At 33.0% G+C, this 18504-nt stretch overlaps 1 protein-coding gene across 1 annotated transcript in view; it reads right to left on the reverse strand.

Annotated features, from left to right (window-relative positions):
* Positions 1 to 1436: 1436 nt before the first annotated feature.
* Positions 1437 to 18504, reverse strand: part of LOC112091395 (beta-glucosidase 12-like) — a 35346-nt gene continuing 18278 nt past the window's right edge. Inside the window, exons 2-13 of the mRNA XM_024164931.1 lie at positions 7607 to 7670; positions 6270 to 6328; positions 5590 to 5665; positions 5423 to 5500; positions 5236 to 5323; positions 4870 to 5122; positions 4464 to 4579; positions 4140 to 4360; positions 2618 to 2649; positions 2401 to 2503; positions 2130 to 2232; positions 1437 to 1657 (exon numbers count right to left, since the gene is read on the reverse strand). Of these exons, the coding sequence (XP_024020699.1) occupies positions 1468 to 1657; positions 2130 to 2232; positions 2401 to 2503; positions 2618 to 2649; positions 4140 to 4360; positions 4464 to 4579; positions 4870 to 5122; positions 5236 to 5323; positions 5423 to 5500; positions 5590 to 5665; positions 6270 to 6328; positions 7607 to 7670 (1383 nt within the window). The 3' untranslated portion in view covers positions 1437 to 1467. The remainder of the gene's footprint in view (positions 1658 to 2129; positions 2233 to 2400; positions 2504 to 2617; positions 2650 to 4139; positions 4361 to 4463; positions 4580 to 4869; positions 5123 to 5235; positions 5324 to 5422; positions 5501 to 5589; positions 5666 to 6269; positions 6329 to 7606; positions 7671 to 18504) is intronic.

Below are 18504 nucleotides of genomic sequence, written 5' to 3' on the forward strand. Positions count from 1 at the left end.
CGACTGTGCTACTGCCACTAGTCGATTATGCCGCAACCCGTTTGTTTGTTTATTTTAATTTGAAAATACACAAAAATGGGGGCAGAATAGGGAGATCCTTGGTGACCGGCATTGTGGGAGCGAAGTAATTCTCCATGACACAGTGGGGGTTGGTGCAGAATAGTATATACATGCCGTGCATACAAATAATTTCAATTTAATTCATCATTGTCCTTAAGTAAAAGGCTAATTTAACACATTACTATTCTCATGTACGTGAGTAAATATGGTGCCCATCTCTTCTTTTGTTACAGCATCTCCAAAAGAACTCATTAAATTTTAATTAAAATAACTAGAAAATTATTTTAACTGGTAATTTTTTATCGAATCACACCAACCATACTCTTCATTTTACGTAAATATATTTAAATATTTATTGTGCATAAAATATAAATAATTTAATTGAATTTAACAAAGACCACTTACATTTGTTAATGTTTGAAAGGATAAAATAATAGATAACGTGAAATGTCTAGCATGTTCTTGTTAGCTATATTTAGCTAGTGTGTAATGTATTCTCTAAAATAACGAGTCATTTAGCTAATGGTTGGAGTGGAAATCACAAGCTAAAAAAAAAAAGAAAAGTTAAATACATTAACCATATAGCTAAAAATATAAAATAGCTAACACACTTGGAAATGCTCTTCGGGCAACAAGCGTAGAAGGGTTCGCATACTAATATAGGAGGTTGATCTAGGGATGTTCATGGTTTGACCAATCCCAAACCATTAAGTTTTCAGACCATATCGTTTTTGACAGTTTAAAAAAGAGTCAGACCCGACCAGACTATTTGCAACGCGGGACCAAACCAGACCAGAAAAATTCATGTTACTTATGATACTCTAAAATTAGAATTATAACAGTAATGAGTAACAATAACATGTAATCCAAAGCTAAAGTCCATAAGTATTAACTAATAATATTATAATAAATAACAACAAAAGAGAATTCAAAGCAAAAGTTCATAACAAGTAACATTACAGTCATCTAAAAGGTAACAAGTAACAATAACATACAATCCAAAATAAAAGTCCAGAACTAGTATAGGGAGAAACATGCAAAACTACATAGGCACTATATAATCAACATATATAGATATATATAAATATATATTTACATTGGTTTTTTAATATATATAAATATATATATATATATATATATAATGGTACAGTCCAGTCTGGACCGTTTGAAAGTAATTACAAACTAGCCTGAACCATTAATGAAGTGGTCTAGTTTTATTTCAAAACCGACAGGCTAAAAACTGTCGAACTGATTCAGACTGACAATTTCGACTGAACCGTGCACAACTCTATGTTAACCAATCAACTTCCGATATTTATTCACCAACATCTAATATTGAGATCTTGAGTTCAAACTCCCTCACTTCACATTAAGAAAAAAGAACTCCTGAATGCAATAAAGGATATGCTATTCAATGAAGACTGTAGCATCCTTTTTAAGGAATTTCTTGAACCAGAAGGCGGAATCTTTCATGTGTCTTTGCAGCTTGTTTTTGAAATCAACATAAGTCATGCCAAACTGGTTAGCATAACCAGATTCCCATTCAAAGTTATCCAGCAATGACCAAGCATAGTATCCTTTCACGTTTGCTCCAGCCCTATGAAGAACTCAGCTTGTTAGTATATCTTAATTTTCCTCATTTGAAGATCCAACAACTATATGCTGAGATCCTAATTTTGGGTAGTGCCTATTTTGGATGTTAGACTACATAAAAATTATATAAAATATATACTATAAATTTTAAAAGGATTTAGTAGTTCAGATCGACATGAATAGGATTTTCCCGTATTCTCTGAAAGAATCCTCATTTTACTTTATTGTGCTTTTTTCATTCCCTTTTCTTGATAATATATATAATAAGAAAAGCAATGTTTGATTCCATTAGTGAAAAGGAAAGCAAGGCGCATTCGCTAGAGATTAAGTATTATATATATATATATATATATTAGTTTTGTATGAATGCTAGATAGATCTATGCATATGGAAAATAATATATAAGAATATGCTTCTAGTCTAGGAAAGAAAAACGATAAAAGAGATCAGTTTGAAATATTAATTTGTGGGTTTACTTGATAGCCTTTAAGAGATATGATAGATGATCACGGTAGCAGCTTATCCTTGAGCTATCATTCAAGGCATCTTCAAGTGTTGCGCCAGAATATATGCCAACTCCTGCAAATTAAAGCCATGTTGTTTATATTAGCACATAAGTTTAACGTGAAGTTTCGTTTTCCCCTTTTATATTTTATTTTTTACTTTTGAAAAATACCGTTCATTATGTAAAAGATAACGTGATTAAATGGAGAAGCAAAACAAATGCAAGAAACGATTATGATTTACCATTCTCAGTGATGTAAATGGGGGGATCGTTGTATTTTCTTTTTATGTATAGGACCAAGTCTTTAAGTCCCTTTGGATAGACATTGAGCCATTTAATAGGAGTCTACGCAAATGATCATGGATATATAAGTATAATAATTTTAGTATCCTCAAAACATGAAACATTAAAAGGGTATTGTGTTGAGATTTCCTAATGATGAAGAGAGAGCGTCTATACCAGTTGTCCAAGAGGAACGCCATCTTTCTCAGCTGTAGCAAAATATATGCAGGTATAAGTTCTACACTTAGAGCTTCTTTGTTGGGGGAATTCAAAATCTTCTAAAGAAGTCTAATTAATCTCGATCCATTACAATTTGAATGAATTTTATTGATTTATTGATTTATTTATTTATTTTTTGGAAAATGAAGGATTAAAAAATATTTAATTGAGAATAGTACCAAATTACTTTCTTGCCCCTTATTATTGAAGGAAATCCTGATGTGAAAGAATTACGCATCAATGGACTCCTGACGTATGCGAAGGAGTGTAGTATAAATTCCTACCTCTCTATATCTGTGAGATTGTATCAAATTCTTTGCCCTTTATCTATTAGATATACAGAAGAACGAGTGCCCCTTATTTCTAAGTTTTGTTCTTCAATCAAGGGTAGGTATAAGTGTCAAAGCAAGTTACATGTTCAAATTGATAAGCAATGTCAATTTTTTTCTCTATTTTTAAAACCAAAATTTATCCATCTTAGTTTCGTTGTCTTATTATCATATTTTTTAACTGAAATTCATATATTACGTCTTCATCTCAAAACAAAAAGTTCATTTTATTTTGTGGGTGGTCAATTTTTAATTATAAATGCCTAAAAATATATTTGTTCTTAAAAAGAAAAATGATTATTAACAATAATGATTTTGAATTCAATTAAAAAATATATAATTTATTTACCGACACTTCACCCACGTCCAACGTGCATCATCACTAGTTATTAAAGAAAATCAAACTAACCGGGGATAAAATAATGATGGGGAAATATTTAAAAATGCCATCGATAAAGCAACACTATTTAATTTCGGCATTATTATCAAATTTAGCTTATGCTGCTAATAACATGTAAGTTTTCTTTTTGTAACCTGCAAGTTATTACTTTGTATTCTATAGGCTATTTTCTATGATGACATAAAAATTTTGTGTAGTGACATAAATAATAGTATTGAAAAAATCAATGGTTCAATTTGAAATTTTCTCAATAAGGATTGTAGAAATATATCTTTTCCTAGCTTTTGTCTCTATTCCAATATAAGGGAAGTGACGTTTTTTTTCTTTTGTTTTTATTTTCATTTTTTTATTTTTGTTTATTTGTTTATTTGTTTAGTTTTTTAATTTTTCCTATCATTCCAAATACTATAAGAAAGAGCACGTCTCCTTTGTCTGTGGGCATGTTTAGGAGAGTTTATTAAAAGTTGCTTTTGACTTCCTAACTCCAAAAATAATTTTTGAAAGCGATCAAATGATCTGTTAGAAGTGTTTCGGCTTTTTAAAAGAGTTTCCGGTCAAAATCGGATTTTTTTTTTCCTACCTCTCCTAACAAAGGCTTTAAGCCTATTAGACTATCACAATAGTGGAAATTGTCAACACAACAAAGTTTACCTTTTAGCTACAAGGTTTAGTCTCAATTTTTATATTTTTAACTACAAATATCTTAAGTAGTTCAAAACAATAATAATTTATTGTAATGAATTCCAGTCACCTGTAAGGACAACATGGCTATCTGATGTGTAGCTCAAATTTGTGCCACTTGACATAGTAGTAGATTCTTCAGCATAATGTGAAGTATAGTAACTCAAACCAAAAAAATCAAGAGAACCCTTTAAGAGTTTGGATTCGTCTTCGGTAAATTTCGGCAATCTACTCTTTACCAAGGATCTCATGGTTCTTGGGTAATCTCCATGTATGATTGGATCCAAAGTCCTAAATTAAAGAATAAAACTTCTATTTAATTAAATTGGTATTCCTTGGAAACAATCATGTGCATGCAAACAGGATAAGTTTTTATATGTAAAAAAATCTTTACCATCCAAGCATAAAATCAAGAGCTCTAGAGGCAGCTTTGTAGCTATCAGGTGTGTTGAATTTTGGAACATACCACTCACATTCCATATTTATCCCAATTTTCCCATTTTGAGGCACCTGAGAAGAAAAAATAACACTTTGATTTGATCCATTCTATTGTAGGTTAGGATAAACAATACCGATCATTACATGACATGATTCACAAAAATTATTAATAACCGCACACTCAAAATACATATAATGTAATTACAAGAATTGGATTCCTGATATCTGGTTAAGTTATTTTTTACCTTTCAAAAACTCAAACTTTTAGGAGCGGCAAAAAATATGCACCCTGACAAATTCTATGCAGCATTTTGAATAAAACGTAAAATAAAATTGTGAGATTGGTGTAAGCAGGCAGTAACCTGGTATTTATCCCTGTACAATTTAACTGCCGTGGCATGAGCGAGAAGAATGTGGTGAACTACCACGTACGGTTCAATTGAAGAGTTCCCCGCCGTGCAATTTCCGGCATATTTCGAACATCGTCCCGGTGCGTGTAGACCAAGATCATATCCATAACTACTAAAAATATTTGGCTCATTGAAAGTAATCCAGTTCTTCACTCTGTCACCAAATTCTTCGAAGCAAAAGTTCACGTAGTCTCGATAGTCATTCCTATGAATTAATTAAGATCCGTAATTGATGATTATTATTAACAAAATTGATAATCATGGTTTATAGTTACTTGATTTGTTGATATCAAATGTTTAATTACATATATGTCTTACACAATATTGGGGCTCAAGAATCCCCCGTATTCATCTTCAAGGACTTGTGGAGAATCCCAATGGAACAAAGTCACAAGAAGTGTTAAACCTGCTTAATTATACAAATCAAATGGAAACTTTATTAATTAGGAATCACAATATAAATTCTAATACAAGAAAATTATAGATTTATCAATGAAAATTTTACCCTTAGATAGCAGCTCATCTATGAGGTTGTTATAGAATTGTACTCCCTCCTTGTTCACTCCTCCACTTATTTTCCCTCCTATATAATTAAATCAAAATTAATTAGGTTATTAATTTAGAAAATTTGTTATGGCAATTCTCAACCAATAATGTGAAAAATCAATTTACTTGGTAGTATCCTTGTCCACGAGATGGAGAACCTAAATGAGTCAAAACCAATTTCCTTCAACAAATCTATGTCTTCCTGTACATTTGTAGCGCAGAAAATCAAAATTATATACTTGTTAATATGATATAACAATTATGGGCATTTACGTCGTATTCATTCCCAATAACCGACATGTGTTCTACTACGGCCGTTTTCAATCATCACATAGAGATCGTGTTCTTTTTGCAAGTTCGAATTAAGAATTTGAGTTGAAAAGTAAATTTATATGACAGAAAATAATGTAATAAAAAAGTTGAATTTAAATTTTTATAAGAGAAAAAACTGTAATAAAAATTTTGATAATTTGTTATTTGAATTGTGAAAAGAACATGCCCATATATCGAAAGTGAAATAATAAACAACTAGAGATCAATAATAACGATTACATTACCTAACTCGCTTCAAATTATAATTCAATTTATCCAAACTGAATAACTAAGGACGTGTTCTTTTTGCAAGTTCGAGTCGAGAAATTGAGTTGAAAGTAAATTTATGTGAGAAAAAATAATATAGTAAAAAAGTTAAATTTAAATTTTTATGAGAAAAAATTGTAGTAAAAAGTTTTGATTAGTTGTTATTTAAATTGTGAAAAGAATATATCCACAAGTTAAAAGTAAAATAATAACGAACTAATGGATACCTTATAATGATAATAAAAGCCTGCGCCAATTGCACCAGTAGTGTGGTCCAAAATTTTTTCTGTCGAGGAACATACATTTTGTTTAACAAGCTAGTGATAATTTAAAAAAAAAAAAAAAAAAAGAGAAAGAACGCTACTTTTTTCTACCCACATATCAAATAAAGATTTCTTCCTCTAATAAATCTAGAGGGTTGAGGGTTGTTAATCTAACATCTCCACGTACGTGTTCATGCAAAGAATAGATTTGCAATTATAAAGAAAGCTATATATAGTAATTTCCCTTAATTATAATTTTGCTACGAATCTTTCCGGAAAATTAACATAGATGTCGGTAACATCTCTTTCATCTAAGCTTTTCTTATTTTTCTAAGATAGAAATAGACGAAGAGAAACTTAGAAAGAGAGAAAAGAGGGTAAAAGGATGGAGTGTTGAGAAAGAAATATGAAAATTTCCACAGTAAAGTTTCCTTTAAAGGAAGGGGTGGGGGTATACTTCTGAATAATTAAAGTTTCGTTATATGAGTTTCTCAAGCTACTATGAATCAAATTTAAAATGAAACTCTAGATTTGTGTCCTATTAATAAAAATATAGGAGGCGGCCATACAAGTTTCGATAAAAATAAACTTTTTGTTCATTTTTGTAATCATTTATACGTTATTGTAGAAACCATTTTGTTTAAGTTTAATACTTTATTTTATAAAATCCAGTCCACCATCATGTTACATTAAACTTGCTTCTGTATGAGCATGTTATACTAAAATGTCACAAGTTCTTACGAAAAATGTTACATTTATCGAACAATATGGCCGCTAGACTAAAATCTTTACCTAATATTATGTCTTTATAAAAAACGAACATTTCAGTTATTTTTTTATTGAAATTAAAAATTTGCAGGGAGTTCATTGATTAGTAACGTCCACATATTCATAAGATTAGTGGTCGACAAAAATGACACTGTTGTTCCTTATTCTCATCAGGAATGAATTTGGAAACAAAAAAAAAAAAAATCTTTGTTGGTTCTACATCAAATTTTTTATGAAGAACTCAGAAAATTCCAGACCTCGCTCGAATCTGAATTTATGCATGAGCATTAGGAGGTCTAGAGCACAGAAAAAACATAATTGCTTGATAAACACACATCTACGAAGTTAAAGAAAAATACGAGATTGGTGGTTTTCCGGTGTCAACTTGTTTAGATGTGAATCCTTAATTTAAAAATAAAAAAAAATAACTGGGAATAATATCATCACAAATTTGGAACTTGGAAAATATGTTATATATATATATATATATTTATATCCAAGTTATAAAGAAGAGATTGAGATTTGAGAGAAACCAGGATGTGTTGCCGTGAATGTATCCCATATGTGGGGTCCTCTGCCATTGGCTGCTCCTTCATACTTCAAACCAAATAAAGAAAGCAAAACGCCAACAGATAATTAAAAGAAAAAGACGACAAAGAAGAAACCCTGCTCAGATAACCTTCGGCGCGACTGAAGAGCAAATAGGCCAATGATAGGAGAAGCAAAAGGAAAATCTCATCGCCATAAGTTCCCATATCTACCCACTCTTGTTTTTACACTATCTCTCCATAGACACACGTACACATATATAGGTACAAAAATTTTCAAAAATATTTCTTTATTGTCGGCGGTTGGGTGGGCGGTTCGATGGGTAATTGGGCGGTTTATGGCACTTTCTCTTTATTGTTTTTTATATTTTTAAAATTTTTTTAAACAAGCTTGGAACTTAGAAAATATATGATATATCATAGTTATATATGCACAAACATATTTCTATAGAATCATCGTTCTAAAGAGGAGATTGAGATTCAAGAGATATAACGTCGGGTCCTTTCCCATCAACGTAGACTGCTCCTTCTTACTTCAAAGAGGCAGAACACGGCCAAGCATATTAATTTAATCTAATCTTATATAAAAGGGGCAAAGATGTTTGTCCTCTTTTATCACATGTCAATCTCTCATTTCTCTCTTTAGTCCTCTTTTATCAGATGTCAACCTCTCATTTCTCTCTTTTGTTTTTATTTTTTACATTTTTTTTATTTATAATCTTTTCTTTTTTGTTTATTTTTACTTTTTCTTATTTCTATTCTTCTTTTGCATTTTTCTTTAGTGTTTTTTTGTAATCTTTTCCCAAGTACTCTTTTGTAATTTAATTTTCTTATACAATATTTCCCCGATTTTTTTTTTTTTCATTTTACTCTATTAAAAATAATTCATTTTATATGTACCCCATGCATAATTTACTATGTGATATTTTTTCTTTTTAAATGTGCTCTACTAAACTTTTTTCTTTTCTTTACTAAACTCAATTATTAGCTTAGTAATAAATAAATGCACTTAAATGTTAAAAGAAATTTTATATTTTCATATTAAAAATATAATTAAAGAATGCACGTGAAGAGCGCGTGCTTATAACTAATTAATAGAGAAAGACAATACAAAAGAAAAAAAAATGCAAAACGCTTATAATCTAATAAGTTCACTACTACAATTTGGCCCATTTATGATGAAAATATTTGCGATAAGTAAATATTTGTAACGACATAACGTCGCAAATACATTTCATATAACATGAAGTTTGGATTATAGATATTGAATTTTAGATTATGAATTTTGAGATTGTTAAAATTTGGTATTGAGATTGTTGAAATTTTAAGATTATAATTTGATTTAGGTTAAAATTAAAAGTGTAATGACTGAGAAAATTTCAGACTTTAAATAATACAATTTATGTATTTAAGCCAAGGATTTTCTTAGAAAATACTATGTTATATTTTCTGACTGAAAGATATATGGAATTAACATTTGTATTCCTAAATTCTGTAGCAGATTTCATGCTAAGTTCATGTTTTACGATCAAGTAAATTTGATCGATAAGTTCTCGCCGTACTTTAAGGCAGAAAAATTTTCAGTACATATGTAGTTTGAGAATCTTAATTCAAAGAATCTCCAAGTACAACATGATGTTAGCAGCGTATGAAAAAAACGCTCTGACATTTTAAAAGAAGAGAAAATCCTTAATTGCTAGACAGCTAGGTTAAAGTCACAAGATAAATACCTATAGTAGAAGGGTACAATGTGAGCTCGGGAGTTGACACCGTCAGAAACAATGTCATTCCCGGAACATAATGCAGAAAAGTTAAATTTAGAATTTGTTAAGTCAAGAATTAATTTCAAGATTTCAAACAGTTCAAAATATTACGCGAGTAAGAATTTAATGTGATATCAAAGTAGTCGAGGATTTAACATTGAACTGCAAACAAGCAGTAGAAAAGGAACCGTCAGAAATTAGAATTAGCAGTGTATGAAAAAAACGCTCTGACATTTTAAAAGAAGAGAAAATCCTTAATTGTCAGACAGCTAGGTTAAAGTCACAAGATAAATACCTATAGTAGAAGGGTACAATGTGAGCTCGGGAGTTGACACCGTCAGAAACAATGTCATTCTTGGAACATAATGCAAACAAGTTAAATTTAGATTTTGTTCAGTCTAGAATTAATTTCAAGACTTGAAACAATTCAAAATATTACGCGAGTAAGAATTTAATGTGATATCAAAGTAGTCGAGGATTTAACATTGAACTGCAAACAAACAGTAGAAAAGGAACCGTCAGAAACTAGAATTTCCTGTCGGCTAAGTACTTCCTTACCGTCAGTATAATTTTATCTAATTCAAGGGAAACTTAAGAGATTAGATAAAAGTATAAGGGGTAGGTTAGGATTTGGTAGGATGACATATGTGATACCTTATAATGATAATAAAAGCCTGCGCCAATAGCACCAGTAGTGTGGTCCAAAATTTTTTCTGTCGAGGAACATACATTTTGTTTAACAAGCTAGTGATAATTTTTTTTTAAAAAAAAAACAAAAGAGAAAGAAGGATACTTTTTTCTACCCACATATCAAATAAAAGTTGCATGATCTTCATACGTGCGCAATTATTCGGTGACACGGCCAAATCACTACACGTATAAAAGATTTCTTTTACAAGAAAATTTTTAGGCTTACTTGTTTCATGACCAAGTCTAAATCACAAAACCAAAGTTCACATGACTTGTCTGAAGAGATTGGTGCTTTAAAATCATCACTTAAATTCAATCTAACAAAGAAACTTTCTTTCTTTTTTTTCTCTGAAAGCAAAAGAAGGAGATTTATGATACAAGGAAATCTTCCTCTAATTAATCTAGAGGGTTGAGGGTTGTTAATCTAACATCTCCACGTACGTGTTCATGCAAAGAATAGATTTGCAATTATAAAGAAAGCTATATATAGCAATTTCTCTTAATTATAATTTTGCAACGAATCTTTTCGGAAAATTAACATAATTAAGCTAAAAAAGATGTCGGTAACATCTCTTTCATCTAAGCTTTTCTTATTTTTCTAAGATAGAAATAGACGAAGAGAAACTTAGAAAGGGAGAAAAGAGGGGTAAAAGGATAGAGTGTTGATCAAGAAATATGGTAGAGTGCATTATTGTTCTTGCAGACCAACACCTTTCTGAATTATTTGCTGATGTTCAAAATTAAAGTTTCGTTAATTAAACTTTCCTTTAAAGGAAGAGATCAGAAAAGAGGGGTAAAAGGATAGAGTTTCGTTTACGGTAGGGAAAATGAAAATTTCCACAGTAAAGTTTCCTTTAGAGGAAGGGGTGGGGGTATACTTCTGAATAATTAAAGTTTCGTTATATCACTTTCTCAAGCTACTATGAATCCAATTTAACACGAACCTCTAGATTTGTGTCCTATTAATAAAAATATAGGAGGAGGCCATTTAAAACTTTATAAAATCCAGTCCACCATCATGTTACATTAAACTTGCTTATGTAGGAGCATGTTAGACTAAAATGTCACAAATTCTTACGAAAAATGTTACATTTATCGAACAATATGGCCGCTAGACTAAAATCTTTACCTAATATTATGTCTTTATAAAAAACGAACATTTCAGTTATTTTTTTATTGAAATCCTTTGTAATATTAATATGAATATTTCTATGATAAGTACTTATTGATAATAGTACTAAATAATAAGTTGTAAGTTAAAAATCAGAAATTTCTGAACTACGATGTAGTTACGGATTTTCGAACTATGTTCAAGAAAGAAGTCTGGAACAATCTGTTAAACCCACAAGTGGGTAAACAAGTGAATATTAAGGTTAAGAAATGGAAAAGAGTTGAAAGCCATAAATTCTAGGGTTTTAGAAACAATCGGAACGAAAAATGGACTGAAAAGGGGTTCGGAAGGCCGAATTGCGTAAATTAGGGTTTCGACTGATTCAAGTGGACTGAGTCAAAATTTATTGACCAAGAGTCGACCAAAATGACGCCTTTAAAAAGTTAGTCAGGAATGGTCAAAGTTGACTAGTTGACCAACTGTCTAAAAAATACGGATAAAACGCGCGCTGGACAGGAAAATAAGCTGAACCCAAATAGGATAATTATTAAAGGATCAATGGTTGAGATTAAAAGTAACAAAAGAATGGAAGGATGATATTTTGACACATGGAAAGTGATATGAAGAAGGATGGCCGGCCAAATGCTTAATGGAGAAGGAAAATTTTGACTTTTCTTGCAAAATGGTCCCTGAAAAAGTCCAAATTTACATTTTGAACCCTTACCTTTTTGGATGGCCGGTTCATTAAGGGAAAACACTAGAGAAATGGTCATTTTTCATGAACAAGAACAGAGAGTAAACAACCAAGAGAGAAAGAAAGAAAAAAATTCACCAAAGTGAGGAAACACGTGATTTAAGCGGAAATCGATAGAATTACCAAAGAATAGCATCACCGAAGCTTGTTCTTCGTTCTCTAAGGTGAGTTTTCAAATTTTTCCTCTCATTTCTTCACCTCGGTTTCCGTGGAGGTATAGGAAGATCATGGAGAAAATTTCACTTAAGAATGGTGATTTGCTTGTGATGGTTAAGGAACTGGATAACTAGTGAATTAAGGATAAATTCTAGGCTATTGAACTTTTATTTCTAGCAATTCTTGGTATGGAGAATTTTTGTGGAAATATGAAGAAACCTTAGAATTGTGATGTTATTGAGGGTTAAATGGAATGAGAATGAATGTGAATTGTGTTTGATGGTGGAAACAACAGATAAAACGAGCTAAGGGTAGCTCGGAAAACCTAGAAAAATAGGCAGAATTTTGCCGAAATTTAGTTTGAGCATTTTGAACTAAACCAGATTTCATAAGGAATAAGGGATTAAGATGTGAAAAGTAAGTCAATTTGATAATCGGTGATGTATAGAAATCGAACACAATGAGAATTCACAGTTTTGGACCAAAACTGAAAATTAGGCCCATGATTGAGAAAGGTGCACGATTTTAATGCACATTCTTGAGATAATAAATATTTTGGGATTGAATACCAAACATAGGGATTGTAGACCTTTCTGAATTAAATTTTAGTGCAATTATTGATCTTAGATTTTGAATTTAACGATAAGAAATTTATGCAATAGGATCGCTTAACGATCGAAGTCAAAAAACATCAAGTGAGACAAAGGACGCAACATTAGCGAAACTTCTGTAAGTATCAATAGTTTCTTTTGTCTACAACACGAAGAAACTTATTTCTCTATGTTGCTCAATCCGAGTATATTGTAGACTAAGTGTATGCTAGAACGTGAAAGATGTCTCCTATATATTGGATGCACTATTATGCATGTATTTACGAGACTTAAGTAGCGGTAGAATTTTATTCTGTGAAAAATATGTATCGACGTTAAGTCGAGCTCAAGTTAGGAGAAAAAGTTAAACTTTAACGAAAAGTCAATTTCATGATAAATTGTACAAAAATGAACAAAGTCATAAGATTTAACTAAAGTTACTGTTTTAACGAGAAAGTTGACAACGGTAAGAAATCAAATATCCTGATAATATCAGCCTTCAAAGGAAAGGTTATTATGATTATGAAAGAAATAAACCGTGATTGAGTTGGATTGGTTAGCTACCCCACTCCTCACTAGTTATGCGCGCTATGGTATAACCGTATAGGGCCCCTAAGAAGTAAAAGACAAGAAAATAAAAAAATGAAGCCGTTCCATAAAAGGGTACGATATTTGTAAAGAAGAATGGAAAGAAAGAAAAACACAATATGAATGTCATTCAGAACATGAGAATACAATGTGAACGACTAAAAAGAGATGAAAGCAGAACAAAGTATGTAATGAAAGAAGAAGAACATAAGCGATATACGTTCTAGAAGTACAGAATGTCTTAGGATATATGACATGAATGCATATATGGGTATGTATAATTATTGCATTTATTATGACCTACTGTTACTTGCCGAGCGAAAGCTCATTAAGTTTGTTTGTGTAGTAGGAAGCTCGGGTAAGGCACTAGCTCTCTGAAAGTTATTGTCGGGCAAGTAGAGAGGATGTAGCAGCGGAGTGTGGGCAAGTGGGTGATGGACACACTGAGGATTTGAAGGTGCTGCTAAAATGTGTATAGTGTAAATAAGAACTATGGATGTAAAATTATCCTGATTATGTAGTAACTGTGAAATTTATGAGAGTTTCAAGTTATGTTTTGTAAACTTAAGTACGAGGTATGTTCGAGTACCTAAAAGGCTACTATGATAATAGCCTATGAATGTTGATGGCATGTGAAGAATAGTTTGAATGCGTGATCAAGTCTAGGAACTGATCTTATGGTTTCATTACGACAAAGTATACATGTATATTGTTTATCTTACCCCTGTAAGAAAAAGAATAAAATGGGCATGAATTTTAGTAGTTTATCATTCTAGAGGAATAGAGGTTATGAAATGGTTTAAGTATGAACGTAGGATGATGATCAAAAGTTAGGGTCATCATAGTTGGTATTAGAGCAAAAGTTCCTGCCACCCATCCGCATTCTGCTGAACATCTGACTCTACAATGTCCAAGTAAGTTATTATTTCTTTTGAATTTGGAATTCAGTGTTTGATTAACGAAAATTTATGCAATAGGATCGATTAACGATCGAAGTCAGAAAGCATCAAGTGAGACAAAGGACATAACATTAGCGAAACTTTTGTAAGTATCAATAGTTTCTTTTGTCTACAACGCGAATAAACTTATCTCTCAATGTTGCTCAATCCTAGTATATTGTAGACTAAGTGTATGGTAGAATGTGAAAGTTGTCTCCTGTATATTGGATGCACTGTTATGCATGTATTTACGAGACTTAAGTAGCGGTAGAATTTTATTCTGCGAAAAATATGTATCGATGTCAGGTCAAGGTCAAGTTAGGAGAAAAAGTTAAAGTTTAATGAAAAGTAAATTTCATGATAAATTGCACAAAAATGAACAAAGTCATAAGATTTAACTAAGGTAACCGTTTTAATGAGAAAGTTGACAAACGGTAAGAAATTAAACGTCCTGGTTGTACCAACCTTCGAAGGAAAGGTTATTATGTTTATGAAAGAAATGAACCGTGATTGAGTTAGATTTGTTAGCTACCCCCTCCTCACTGGTTATTCGCGCTATGATACAACCGGATAGGGCCCCTAAGAAGTAAAAGACAAGAAAATACAAAAATGAAGCCGTTCCATATAAGGGTATGGTATTCGTAAAGAAGAATGAAAAGAAAGAAAAACACAATATGAATGTCGTTCAGAACATGAGAATACAATGTGAACGACTAAAAAGAGACGAAAGCTGAACAAAGTATGTATTGAAAGAAGAAGAACATAAGCGATATAGCTTCTAGAAGTACAGAATGTCTTAGGATATATGACATGAATGCATATATGGGTATGCATAATTATTGCATTTATTATGACCTATTGTTACTTGCTGAACAAAAGCTCATTAAGTTTGTTCGTGTTGTAGGAAGCTCGGGTAAGGCACCGGATCCCTGAAACTTGTTGCTAGGCATGTAGAAAAGATGTAGCAGCGGAGTGTCGGCAAGTGGGTGATGGACACACTACAGATTTAAAGACGCTACTAAAATGTGTATAGTGTAAATAAGAACTATGGATGTGTAAAATTATCCTGATTATTTAGTAAATGTGAAGTTTATAAGAGTTTCAAGTTATGTTTTGTAAACTTAAGTACGAGGTATGTTCGAGTACCTAAAAGCCTACTATAATATTAGTCTATGAATGCTGATGGCATGTGAAGAATAGTTTGAATGCGTGATCAAGTCTAGGAATTGACTTAAGGTTTTATTACGACAATGTGTACATGTATATTGTTTATATTACCCTAGTAAGAAAAAGAAAAAAATGGGCATGAATTTTAGTAGTTTATCATTCTAGAGGAATAGAGGTTAGGAAATGGGTTAAGTATGAACGTAGGATGATGATCAAAAGTTAGGGTCATCACACTTGGTCAACTTTGCTCAACCTTGACGAACTTTCAAGAGTGACCTATTGGTCGTGTAACACCCTGAAGAATTAAACGAGATTAATTAAGGTAATTAAGATTTATTAGTGTGCCTAATCTGGTTTAATTAATTAATTGTTGGATATTAAATGTTTCTGATGTGAAAATTGATATAATTTCAAGGTATTTAAATATTTTCAGTAATTATATTTTTACCCCAGAGGTGTGTATGGGCACATTTTCTGGACAGTCTTTTTAAATATTTTGACACCTGTCCATTTCCTTTTTCTTTTTCTTTTTCCTTCCTTTCCTTTGTCCTTCCTGAGTACTCTCTTTCTCTCTCACTCTCGTTCTCACTCTCTCTCTCTCTCTCTCTCCCGTTCAAAATCATCATCGAATCAAACCAAATTTTGAACTGAGGGAAAATTTCAAGAAGTTTTCAACATCAAGAGAAGGATTGGAGGTAAGATTTCTGAAAAAACCTCTCTTGATTCTTGGATTTTCAGATTTAGAAATCTTATTTTGGTTTGGAATGAATTTTGATGGATTTTGAGTAAAGCCATGGTAGAAATTGGAGATTTTGGGTTCTTTAGACTTGATTTAGTACTTAGAATGCTGATATAGTGGTTTTCCTTTGAGATATTTCAGATTTGAACTCAGATTTACAAGTTTTACGTTCATTTTCTTCGGATCGGCCATGTTGGCCATCCTACCCTGATTCCACCGGTCGATCTATGCGGTCGACCTGTCTGCACTACATCAGGTCGACCTGTGTGGTCGACCGAAGTGCACACCACCGGTCAACCATTGGTGTTGCACTTCTCTGTCACCGGTCAACCAGTGTACACTGGGGTTGACCCTGTTTTGTTGAAAAACCCTGTTTTGACCTTGGTTTTCGAGGAAAACCCAAATTACCTTCATTTGGGAACCTAGAATGAATGGATTAGCATCTTTAATCCATGTTTTGAGATTGAAAACCCTTGGAATGATGATTGGAAACATTAAATGGTTTGTGAAACCGGTAATTTGACTAAGGCACACTAATAGGAAATCAAAGAGTATAATTGAGATTGAAATCGCTTTAGGAATAAGAATTTGATCCTAAAGCGTGGTTTTGTATCAGTGCTATCTTGAGATATTTTTGTAATTTATTTTCGGCAATAGTGAGGCTTGTTTAGAGATTTCTTAAATATTTCACTGTTGGTTTTAATTATTAAATGTTTAACTCCTAATCAAGCCTCCACGTCACCTACCCCTACCCCGGGGCATGACAGAGTGGTGTCAGAGCCTAGGTAAAGAAACCACATGATTGTACATACTGTGTGACATCAGGAATCCACTAAACAGTCTAGTTTCTTTTCAGTTAAAGGAGATGCCTCCGCGCCGTAGGTCTATTAACCAACCGGCACCACAGAATCAAGAATTCATGGATGTCATGTATGCCGCTTTTCAAGGCATGGCCACTCGAGCTCAGAATGAGCGACCGGCCGAGGATAGGAAGCAAAGTTACTTCCATGAGTTTAGACGAGCACCTATCCCCGCATTCAATAGTGAAGGAGGACCCCAGGAAGCGGAGTACTGGTTTGATTCCATCGTGAAGCACCTGAACACCATGGGAATACTAGAAGAGTATTGGGTGGAATTCTTGGTGTATAAGATGGAAGGTCAAGCAAGTACTTGGTGGAAGCAAGTGAGAAGAAGACTTGATGTTGTGGGAATGACTTAGGAACAGTTTGAGGTTCTCTTCAATGAACAATACTTCTCTCAGAGTTATAGGGATGAAAAGGAAATGGAGTTTATGTCCTTGCTACAAGGTGATATGTTGGTGAGGGAGTATGTGGTGAAATTCAATGACTTGTCCCACTTCGCGCCATCTCTGGTGGAGTCTGAGCATTTGAAATGCCTTAAATTCGAGAAAGGCTTTAAGAATTCTGTAAGGAGACCCTTGGTGGCTCTAAGAATTCAAAATTTTTGAGACTTGGTGGCTGCTTCTACAAGCATGGAGCAGGATAATCTGGCTTATTACTAGAGCAATGAAGTAGCTGGTCGAGTTTCTACTTCTGGTGGACCTTCTGTTTCAGGCGGGCCACAGCGGAGTGGTAAAAAGAACCGTAATAAGGGACAAATTAGTGGAGAGATGATCAATATAGGTAGTAGTTCCTTTGGGAGTGACAAGAGTGGTCCCTATAGACCCAAGTGCCATCATTATGGGCATATGGGTCACATCAGGAGGAACTGTCCAAATCAGAATCAACCGCCGACTCAGCAATCTCAGAGTGAGGCTTCTTACGGTCAATGAGGACCACCGCAGGTTGTGATGCCTTATCAGCCACAACTGGCAATGCCATACCCTCCTGTACCAACCTACCGTCCGCCTCAATATCCACAGTTTCGGCCTCAAACGTCGGGACTCGTGCATATACCTCCGTCGTAACAATATATGACATGGACCCAACAGCCTAATATTGGTGATAAAGGGAAGGGAAGAGCACAAGGACAAGCTTATACCCTGACAGGAGGCAGTTCTGGAGGACAGGCTAGCAACACGGTGGTTGAGGGTATGATTCTAATATCTCACTCATTAGCACATGTATTGTTTGATACTGGTGCTACCCATTCTTTCATATCAAGTACTTTTGTACAAACTTTGAAACTGAAAGTTGAGAGCTTGGAAACCCCGATGACTTTGAACTCTCCATTGGGATGTGTGGAGGTAGCTAGTGTGTGTAGATCGTGTGAAATCACGATTTGGGGTGAGTGATTGAGAGCTGACTTGATAATCCTTTCGATGAGTCTGTTTGACGTGGTACTCAGAATGGATTAGTTAGCAAGATACGGTGCGATTATTGATTGCTACCGTAGGAGAGTGACTTTGATGACTAAGAATGGAGCGG

The sequence above is a fragment of the Morus notabilis genome, unplaced genomic scaffold (genome assembly GCF_000414095.1).
Source record: "Morus notabilis unplaced genomic scaffold, ASM41409v2 Scaffold555, whole genome shotgun sequence".
Lineage (NCBI taxonomy): Eukaryota > Viridiplantae > Streptophyta > Magnoliopsida > Rosales > Moraceae > Morus > Morus notabilis.